Source organism: Mangifera indica, chromosome 8, assembly GCF_011075055.1.
Source record: "Mangifera indica cultivar Alphonso chromosome 8, CATAS_Mindica_2.1, whole genome shotgun sequence".
Lineage (NCBI taxonomy): Eukaryota > Viridiplantae > Streptophyta > Magnoliopsida > Sapindales > Anacardiaceae > Mangifera > Mangifera indica.
Window position 1 is genome coordinate 3900428 of NC_058144.1, and position 11209 is coordinate 3911636.

Below are 11209 nucleotides of genomic sequence, written 5' to 3' on the forward strand. Positions count from 1 at the left end.
AAGCAGCCTATATATTCTGGGTGTGGGGCTCTTCACCATAAAGCTCGAAGTGTCTTCGTATCAGTCTTTGCTTCCTGCCGAAAGCAACCCGTCTTTGGTGATGCTTTTTGGCCGTGGACAGCATCGAAATCATGTTCATCCTCTGCAACTTAAATGCTTAAAAATCTTCACTGAATCCACACCACAAGTAACATCATTTTCTGTATAATGACTAAACCGCTACAACACAAAGAGGGTCATATATTGTCACATCTTGGAGATTAATCTGGATAATTACAAGATATTGACGCAAACGTTGATTCCAAGATATTACAAATGGAAAAATTAATGTTAACTTTATTAACAATGTTCATATTCATGTCCCACCATAAACATTATCCAACATCCCACCACAAAATGTCCCGACGACATCAAAAAACTGTTTGCATTTATTTACAACCACATATTTTCATTTATGGACGTGGCTACTTCTGCGTCGCTCGTTTTGGTTTCTTAGTTTCCGGGTTGGAAAGCGAACTTTTTTCCTGCTCAACTGGAATCAGACCAGACCTAGAAAAAAAGAGCCTTTTGGCTATGTCCTGGTGTGAGTTGTGATGTGACATTATACTCACCAATTGGCAGTATCAAGTGGCATCAAAAACCTGCAAAAGTTAAATGGTGGGATTTGGGTGGGTGGTCCAGCTCCTCAGTATCCTTTTTCAATAATGGTGGAAGATGATAGTGATGCAACATCAGCATAAATGAGAGCCATTGATGTGAGGAGGGATTGTGTAGATGCCTTGTCTAGAAAGCTCTGCTAGCACGCTATCTGCCGATGGAGGCTTCAGTCCCAATGGCAGTGGTAACCATGGCTTGCTTATTGCCTCTTTCACAACCTTGTCAATAACTTCCTCAGCCTGAATCACATAAGAGAAAATTTTAAGTGAAATTAATGTAATGCTCATTTGATATATTGGAGGTGTGACAAGCACAAAACCGACTGAAAGGCATTGCATTACCGGATGGAGATCGACCGAATTCTGTGGCATGTAGCTGTTATTGACCACACCAGAACCCTGAAACCCAGATGTAATTTGCATTTTACATAGTACAAATAAATCTAAATTATAGAAACTGCACGTAGATATTGTTGTAAGAATGCTATGGCATACATGCTACAATGCAAGCTAAATGCAATAGCGCTTTGTATACTCACTTGAGGGTAACGGTCAATTGGTGGCATTACAGGACAACCCCATGCATCAGCAGCCATCTGAAATATAACAATAATCAATCTAATAAGGTTGCATGTGAAACATTACAATGATCTATAAAGCAGATATTTTGTATCCTCTATGAAAAGATGCGTTCTCCATCATGCTTCTTGAAAACAAATGCTGAAGTGTAACTAACAAAGTTAACAAAGATTACCCCAGGATAAGGATTCCAATGCCAACTTTCTGGCTGTTGCCATGAAGGATATCCAGGTGGATGCCACATCTGGACACCGGCAGGGTGATAAGTTGGTGCACCCCATACAGGATAAACTGGACCGGCAGGGAGAACCGGATTAGAATGATATGGAGGGAATGCCATAATTGGTTTATGTGGATAATAACTCCTGGGCATGTGATCTCTTAATTGTGGCCATCTTCGGTCATCTTCCTTGGGCAAGATGTGTCTCTTATGCATTCGATATTTCTGGTTGGAGATATGCAACAGATAATTTGATCAGTTAATAAAAAAACTGTTTTCATATATGAGCTTAGAGCCTTGTGATTAGTTTCAATCAGTTCTGAGACTAACCAAACCAGAAAACCACTATAATAAAGAAATTAAAAATTTTGCAACCATCACTTCCTTGATTTTGGGCCAATCAATAGCCACTTAATTTCATGAAGCTATTGAGTAAATTATCATGTGCCTTCGAAATGAAATTGAGTTCAATTCCTAGAAACAAACCAGTAGAGTAAATGATGACATGGGCATGTGGCATACAATTCGTAACAGACAGAGTTATTGGTCATGAGAAATGACTTCAACTGGTAACTTTTTGTTATCATTTAGTAAGAAATAACTGGTGGAAGATACACACACAAAACATGAATGAGGCTTATCTTGAAACAAGTCTTTTCTAACATGTCTGTGGACTTTGAGAACTTTAGCATGTTTATAACCAGTGTATATGTTTTCTGTCAAGATACAGATTTGCAGATACCAAATCTTACACAGGACTACTATACGAAATGTGCACTCACCTGCAGGTGGCTAGCCACATTATGCCTTGTCAATCCTTCCACTTTCATAAGCTCTAGTATTCGAGAAGGAATGGCCTGATCAAGACCTAGGTGCTCTACAGCCGCCACAAATTTTTTGTGCAGTTCAGGTGTCCAGTCCACCTGAAAAACTCAAAAAGAATAAAATTAAATCATAAATATCCACCAAAAGTTATTCTTATAAATCAACTAGCCATCACCTCATTGTTCACAAAAGAAAAATGTTGGGAAATAACAGGCTCTAGTTACCCATAGAAATTGAGCAATGAAGATGTTGAAGATATAATAATAACAGAAAGCTTGAATATACTGAAATGAGTTTCACAAGGTGAAATTAATACTAAAGGAAAGAAATCATTACAAAAAGTTATATTTAGTCACATGAGATTCCAGGAATACTCATGACTTCAACAAAATACTGAAAAATTGAGAGAGATTTTCACTGATGTAAATATTTGGGCAACAGTGAGTGGTTCCGAGTTCAACCATGCTCCCACTCAGACAAGTTTTTTGAGCTTCAAAAGATTTAAGTGTCAGGCATGATATAGTATGACAACGGTAATAAAGGGGAGTGCAACACATACTAGATGGAAATATGGGATATGTCCACTTTATGAAATTACATATCATAAATCATGGACAAAGAGGTACATTACAAATTTGCTAACCTCATGAAAATTACTGGATTGCAGGAAAATTTATAGACTATTAGTCTAAATTAGATAGGAATAAGGATTTTTCCAAACATCATTACCCAATTTCCAAGAGGATATAAACTACATTACCTTCATCTTTTTTCGATTGGTTTTAATCCCACAAGAGTTATGAAGACCAGAAACTTTATAACATTTTTCAACAACACCATTTGAATCTTTGGGAACTTTTTTATCATGAAGTTGAGGATACATGATGCACTCAGTTTTGGAAACATCAGTTGAGTCATGCTCCTCTTTGACCACAGTTTCCACTGGTCTCTGAGGTTGGTCATCCTGTAAAGTCTGTTCACCAATTGAGTTGTCACAAGTAGTGTCGACAAATTTAGATTCCCCATCTTGCTCTCCACTCTCTTTCTCTGTCAAGCTGTTGGTATTATCTTGGCAATTAACATCATCCAATAATCGTCCACCCTGTTTTAATTGTGGTGTAGAAGGAGCAGGATACTTATCACTCCCTTCTGACTGTTCATTGTCATTCTTATTAACCAGAGAAATATTTTCTGTATTCTCTGAGTTCTCATTCTTGGATTCTCCATTTTCCAGTTGGAGATGCAGCATGGAGACCACGGATTCTTTGACAGGCTTCAGCGAATCGCAGAGGATGCCTCCCCCAGCATTGAATGCCTGCACATGAGTTACAAATCAGAATTTTCTTCTTGCAACATTAGCAATGTTATTTGATAGGAAATCGCAACATTAACCAACCAAAATTCAGACATACCTTATGAACCACATGCTGCCAAATATTCTTGAGTTTATCCTCAGAAAGTGGTTTTCGGACAAATTCCACCGCACCTAGCTGAAGGCAAAATGTCAACTGTCATTATTAATTATAAAATCTGTGATCAAGAAAAAATAGATAAGAGTCAAATGACAAAAATTCACATTCATGAAATGATGGAACTTTTGGTGAACAGGCACTCATAAGCAACATAGTTATACTAATGTACATTGCACTGAATGGTGGTAAGAATACATCTTACCGCTATGCATTTCATCATGGTGCTCAAGCAATGAATATTTGAAGTCACTGCAAATAAAGAGAAGCGCACAATTAATTAAGAACTTGCATTTACATTAATTAAATTTTTATATAAAAATTAGGTAAAATTAACTGTGATTTCTGAACTTACTAATGGTGGGCAAGTCCTTTGCAGCCTCAAGAAACTTAAATCTCCCTTCGCTATTGCTAGTATTTACCTGTGACAATAAACGGAATGAATAAGCATACTGAAACATGACAAAGCATTCAGGTTTCTTTATCTGTGCACTGAATATATTGAATAATAAACATGCCAATCTGATTTAAAGAAGTAAATCCATGATGATGCAAGGAATGGTATGCATCACTGAAATAATGAATAACACAAAGTAGATGAAACATGCATAGTCACTAAAAAACATCGACTAAGAAATGAATCCTGACAGATGAACAAAATCATTCTCCTTCGTTTTGGAAATTCATTGTGTATGCACAGTGTATACAACAAAGTACAATCATTTTTATACAGACATTTCATAATGTTGGGGAAATTTAGGAAGCTTGTGGTTCCAGTTACAGGTCACTACCTGTACAATAGCAACATGGAAGCTTTCAGGTTTGTTCGAAATCGCTGACATGGCTTCATTCTCATTGAAGAATGTGGAAACTGTAAAAGGGATATGTGTGGGAGGTAAATTCCCATTGCAAGAGAAGACATAGCATTGCCTGAACTTATAACTCTTACATCACAGATATATAGCATTGCATTAACTCTGAATAAGAAAACCATACAGGTAACTGAAATTAACAAAAGCAACCCCCCAATAAAAAACCATTAACTATGAAGTAAAGCATATGCAATTTCAACAACTTCAAACTAGCTTTTTTCTCCAACTACAGTTGTAAATTCCTAATCATACAAAACATTGAACATGATAGGTTATCCCTTTGTTCATCATCAAGAAAAAATTGTTTGTGGTAGAGTTAAAAGTTGCTACTAATTTATTCCTATCTTAAGAAGCTGAACCACACAAAAAATTCTGACTTCTATGAGATAAAATTCCTAAACCACACGAAGAAAGTGATGATACCATCTAAAGCAATAGGTAATAAAAATGCCTTTTGAGAAAAAAGATGGGGACCAATTCAGTCTTTAGAGTTTGATAACAGTGAATATATGAAGAAACCGATTTTTCTAGTTTAAGAACAACTAAAAGAACAAAAAGCTAGGAACCAAAATGGGGGATCCAAATCCCTAACCAATATAATCCATTGCTTCAAGCTTTAATTTTATGTCAGCAGCAGAACTGGTGTCCTCATCAAGAAGAAGAACCCTGAGGCCCTTTGGAAAATCATTCCATGCTGATAAATCATTGGCAGTGCAAACCATAGCTGGTTTGGCATCCTTTCTCAGGCCACAAACAATTGTAGCAGATCACTGCTTCTCAACAGCAAATCAATTCTGCATGATCCACAGCAATTTCACATTAAAAATATATATCTTGCAACTTGATCCAACACTACAGACTGTTAAGATAAATTAAAGCAAATAAGATTAATGATTTCACAAAAAGAATGCTGAACTAATAGACTGTTGTTGACATGCACTAGAAGAAATAAATCCATCATTGATTAATTAACGTCATCAATACAATGGGGACACTCCATTGTAATTTGTAAATAAATTTTTTTTTTTTTAAATCTATAAATGCGTGAAAAGTTTTTCGTTATGCGTCCGGCAAACAGTAGGATCGTTGAAATAAGGTACAACTGTTTACTTCAAGATGCAAATCAAGGAGAATATCTAAAAATTGGGAATGAAAAAAACAAACTTCACGAGTATAGGATAAAAAGATGATAAATATTACACATCACCGACAAAAAGAGAAGTAACTTGTTTTGAGTTTATAGGTCTCACATGCTGCTACCAAATTACAAGAGAATAAACAGACAAAGACCCTTGTAAGATCTCTCCATTTAGGTGTCCAAAGAAGTTACCAAAAAAATTCTTGAAATGACGAGTTAATAATTTCACCAACCCATCAAAACAAGTAAAGAAAATCTGAAAAATGCTTGAACCCAGAAAGATTAACAAAAAAAATGCTAATATGCATGCACATGATAAGACAAGAACAACAACAGAAGAGGAAAGAAAATTAAAATGAAAGCGGAAAGAAAAAAAACAGTAGAAATAAGCCCACTGAAATTATCTAAAAACAAGCATCAGAGAACTCACTTACATGCAAAAACAAAAGTGTGCTTAGTATTCATACAAACTGCAAGAAAAAAAAAAAGGTTTTGCTGAAAAAAAGAGATAAAAAGAAAACTTTATTGAAGAAAGAAAAGGTTTTGTTCTTCTCTCAAGAGTCAAGTCTCCTCCTTTCACTTCAGAGTTGGGTGTACATACAAGACTTAGAGTAGAGAGAGAGAGAAGAGGTTTGAGTGCGCTTTCTGTAAGGTTGTCCGTGATTTCTGTTCTGAGTTGCTATCAGTTTTAGCTTATTTGATCACAAAGTCCATACCATAGAATATTCAAACAAAAAAGGTCTAATTTAATTAATAGTATTAAGGTGAATATTCCCAAAACCCCCACAAGTTTTTAAAATATTTGTTAATATAATATAATATAATATTGTTGAACTCCTCCATAATGATAAAGTATCTATAAATAGGATTATTCTAGTGTATAATAATATTAAATGTTGACTTAGTAAATAGATAAAAGGTTAAAAAGAATTTGAAAAATTTTTACAGTAAAATGATTTCATATACTTTATCTCATATAATAATTATAAATTTAATTATTATATTTTCAAGTGTTTTATCTGTTCGTTTGGTTAACTCTATAAGTACATATATTTAAGCCAAAAGACTTGTTGCCACCCAAAGTTTGAGGTAATCCTAATGTTTCTTTTTTTAATTTTTAAAACTTAAATATCTATTGATAAACTAAATTATGTAAAAAATTTCGATTAAGGTTATAAGTAAAATTATTATTTAATAAAAAATTTTATAAAATTAAAGTTCTATTATATTTTTTATCTTAGGTTAAAACTTTTATTTTTAAATTTTTTTATTAAATAATAGTTTTATTTTTAACCCTAATTGAGATTTTTAACAAAAATTGACTCATAAATAAGTGTTTAAATTTTTAAAAATTGATAGATAAGACTTTAAAATTATGTCGAACCTATGTGTGTGTGTATATATATATATATATATATATATATACACACACACATACAAGAGTAGATAAATTTGGAGAAAAGCAACACTCAACAACCCTTCAAACTTAATTTGCCTTTTTGGGTATATGCTTACAAGGCCTACTTTAATTTGATAAATCATTCATTCTCCAGTTCGGTGAGAGGTCCCTCCTTATTTGTCTTTGGTTCCATAATAGCACATGGAATTTGATTGATTGGCCAAGGTCAATTTTGTAATTTCGTCCTTAGAGATTTGTTTTAAGCATAAGTTGGTATTTAGTTTGTTAATTATATTTCAAGTTAAAGGCAGAGAGAAGGTATGACATGAGGAGGTAAGTGGAGAATTATCACCGCGCTTTGATTTGATCCGAAGTAAGGGCCAACAACGACATTTTCCACCGTGGTTTTTTTTATGACACCTTTTCCATCTACTTTAAAAGCCGACACTTCTCAACTGCCACCTTTTGCCGAGTTTCTTCTAATAAAATTCGTTAATAACGAAAATACTTTTTAATATTTTCAATAATAATTAAAACTAATAATTTGTTTCCCAAAATAGTTTAAATAGTAATAAAAAGTGTTTTTAAAAATTAAAAAAATAAATTTATTCCTATATTAATCTTATAATATTTATTATTTTATAAAATTAAAAAACCCCTTAATCATTAAAATTAATATTTGAATTTTGATACTACACAGGGAGGGAGGAGTAACGTGACTTACTGAATTAATATTTAATTAATATATAGTAAGTAAAATTCTTCACAAAATTAATAAGGTCAAAGAACTATTTTTTATCAAAATTTTAACTTAATTTCAAAAAAATTTAACTTAACATTAAAAATTTCTGTCATTTTTTCTCTTAATTTATAAAACTAATAATTTTCTCTATTATTGAAACTAATTAATCTCTTTTCAACAAATATTATCGGAAAGATTAGGCTTAACAAAGTTAAATTTTTTTTCATATTCTCCACAATAAATGGGGTAGGAAATTTTGGAAAAAAAAATCATATAACAATAAATTATCACAGAAAAAATAACATATTGAAAACCCAGACGAGAAAGTCGTCTTATTCTTCTCTAAAGAAGAAAATATCAAAAGTTTGTTCTTCTCATTTGCTTTCTTTCTCTATTGTTTTATCCATTATAATTTATTTTTTTCAAAATTTACTAACCCTTTTTGAATTTAGATAATATAAAAGAGATTTTAACTTGGTTAAGTCTAGTATTTCATATAACATTTGTTGAGAGAGATTAATTTGTTTAAATCATAAGGAAAAGTAGTTAATTTTTTAAAATAAAAAAGAAAATAATAGAAAATTTTAAGATTATATGATAAAATAATAATTTTATTGTAATTTTTAATAAAAATTATAATATAAATAAATATTTTAAATTTTAAATTATTATCAATATACTTTAAAATTGGGTATCTGAATGGAAAAATACTCCTCTGGCGAATTAATAAATATAAACAAATCTCAAATTCAGGTGACTTAACAACAGATGCGACAAAATTATATGATGAGAGAAATATCAAATATGTACAATTATACATGTGGGGATGGCAGTGGGTCTACAGAATTATTGGAAACAATTTTAAAAACATTGACACCCACCCACACTTTCCACCTGTCTCAATGGAAACTTTGTCCGTTGCAATTGGCTTTTTTTATGAAGCATGTGGGCTTGTCTCATAAATCGCACCTTTTTATTATCAATAAATAGTCTTCAACATTTGTGACGTTAATTAGAAATTAAGGTATGATTAAAAATTTAATTACAATAATAATAATTGTAACAATACATATATACCTAAAGTCCTCCTTTGATTTGTGCACAAAAGATGTGGGTTATTGTGAGTTTTATAAATTTTGACTTAGGCCCATGTTGAGTAGCCACCTATTTAATGTGTCAACTTTAAATTATAAATTCTTTGATCATATATATTAATAATTGAGTTATATTATTAATTTTAAACTAAATATAAAATATTATTTTATTATTTTATTTAAATATTTACAATTTTATATATATAGCAATAATTATTTATGGCTTAGTTGTTCCCCAATCATGTCGTGGTTAGTCCTTTTTCCCACCGTTGATTCAAAATGTATGGTTGATGATTAACTTGTGAATATCAGTAAGGCCAAAGGACTATTTCCCATCTAAAATATGTTTTTTTCTCTGTTAATTTTGAAAATTTTATTTACCTATTCATAAATTATTAAAATTAATTAAGTCCATTAGTTATATCATTCTCACCCAAAACCCTAAAAATTAATAATTTTCTCTAAATCAAAGTTTTCAAAAATAATATTTTCTCTTATAAGGTTTCTAATTTTTCATATTCAATTTTTTGGTAATGTTTCTTCCTCTCCGATGACCTCTAGGCGACATCTCTCCCTTTCCAATGCGGCTTCCTTCCAACAGTCCTCCTCAACGTTGTCATCGACAAAAAAAGAGGTCATATCGAGAGAAGAGATGTCACCTGGAGGTTATCAAAGAGAAAGAAACGTTGCCAAAAATTGAATATGAAAAATTGAAAATTCTATCGGAGAAAATATTGTTTTTAAAAATTTGGATTGAGTAAAATTATTAGTTTTTAGAGTTTTGAGGAGAAAAATAAAATAAAATTTAAATTTATTTTTAATATTATAGATAAAATAATAATTTTATCTTTAAAACGGTGAGTTTTAATCTTTTATAGTAGAATAAATAAAATTTTCAAAATTAAGACGAAAAAACTTGTGAAAACATAATACTTTGGTGGGAAATAATCCTTTGGCCTATTAGCAATAGATGTTTTATGCAAAAGTAGGTAAAATCAGGTGCCAACTTTGTTCAATCAAAAACAGGGTAATCAATGCATATGTATGCAGATGCATCAGCATTATGCTTACTAATTTGTACGTACAAGAATTGCTATATACAAGCCCACAGGTTTGCAGTTTTCAGTCATTAAATATGTGGTTTGTCAACAACTTCTTTTGTTTTTATTATTTTAATATATTTATTTTATAATTTTTAATATTTTTAAATATATAAATATTTTGTAAAAATATAAAAATTTAACTTAAATTATAAAAGTATTTTTTATAAATTTAAAAAATTTTAGTATTAAATTTGAAATAAATATTTATTGCTCATATTATTTGAGTTTGTTTTCAATACAACCAATTTTTTAATTTTAGAGTGAATTTACATTTATTTCATATTAAAAGAAACAAATGTAAAATTTATATTGAGCGTGTTGAAAATGTAATGTTGAAGGGAAAAAATAAGATGAATAGAAACAATGGTGATCTACAGGTACTTGTGTGCATGTTTGATCTGTTCACAAAAATTCATTACCCATGGATATGAATTTAAAATAGGTATTGGTCAAAAAAATTTAAGACTCATATATGTTACGAATTATCTACAGGTCTATCCATTTTGCCAAGTCTAACTACACTTATATTATCATCTTCACACTTTTGATTTCTTAAAAGTTCAAAAATGGTGGAAGCCTAGGGTATATCTAATTCGTTTGCAAAAATTCATTACTTGTAGATACGAATATAAAACATGTACGGGTCAAAAAATCTAGGACTCACATCTATTACAGTTACCTAAAGGTCAATTTGTTTTGCCAAATCTAACTATACTTATATTATCATCTTCACACTTTTGATTTCCTAGAAGTTCAAAAATGGTGGAGGCCTAGGACATATCTGATCCGTTTGTAAAAATTTATTATCTGTAGATACAAATCTAAAATATGTATGGGTAAAAAAATCTAAGACTCATATCTATTATGGATTACCTATAGAGCATCTGTTTTGTCAAATCTAATTACACTTATATTATCACCTTCACACTTTCAGATTCTTAAAAGTTCAAAAATGGTGGAAGCCTAGGCTACCAGTCAGATTCCTTGAAACTATACACGCATATGAATGGCTTGAAGAAGAGTGAAAAGAGGTGACTTCTGATCCCAAACGTGGTGACCCATTTCATCTTTCTTATTTTTGTCCATTTGTTAACCAGTTATGGAGATGGGTG

General features: G+C 31.4%; 1 protein-coding gene across 4 annotated transcripts; it reads right to left on the reverse strand.

Annotated features, from left to right (window-relative positions):
* Nucleotides 1-316: 316 nt before the first annotated feature.
* On the reverse strand, nucleotides 317-6441 carry LOC123224167 (two-component response regulator-like APRR2). Of its 4 annotated transcripts, none has more exons than XM_044647735.1 (12): nucleotides 6190-6441; nucleotides 5214-5415; nucleotides 4541-4620; nucleotides 4105-4171; nucleotides 3955-4001; nucleotides 3693-3770; nucleotides 3041-3595; nucleotides 2238-2378; nucleotides 1411-1680; nucleotides 1196-1252; nucleotides 999-1055; nucleotides 317-896 (listed from the first exon to the last, which is right to left on the reverse strand). In XM_044647735.1, exons 2-12 carry the CDS (start codon nucleotides 5341-5343, stop codon nucleotides 732-734), a joined length of 1647 nt encoding a protein of 548 aa, XP_044503670.1. In that variant the 5' UTR covers nucleotides 5344-5415; nucleotides 6190-6441; the 3' UTR covers nucleotides 317-731. The 4 variants fall into 4 exon arrangements, with proteins under 4 accessions (XP_044503670.1, XP_044503669.1, XP_044503671.1 ...); XM_044647734.1 differs by having other exon boundaries at nucleotides 6194-6440; XM_044647736.1 differs by lacking the exon at nucleotides 6190-6441 and adding an exon at nucleotides 5538-5768.
* Between the last annotated feature and the right edge of the window lie 4768 nt (nucleotides 6442-11209).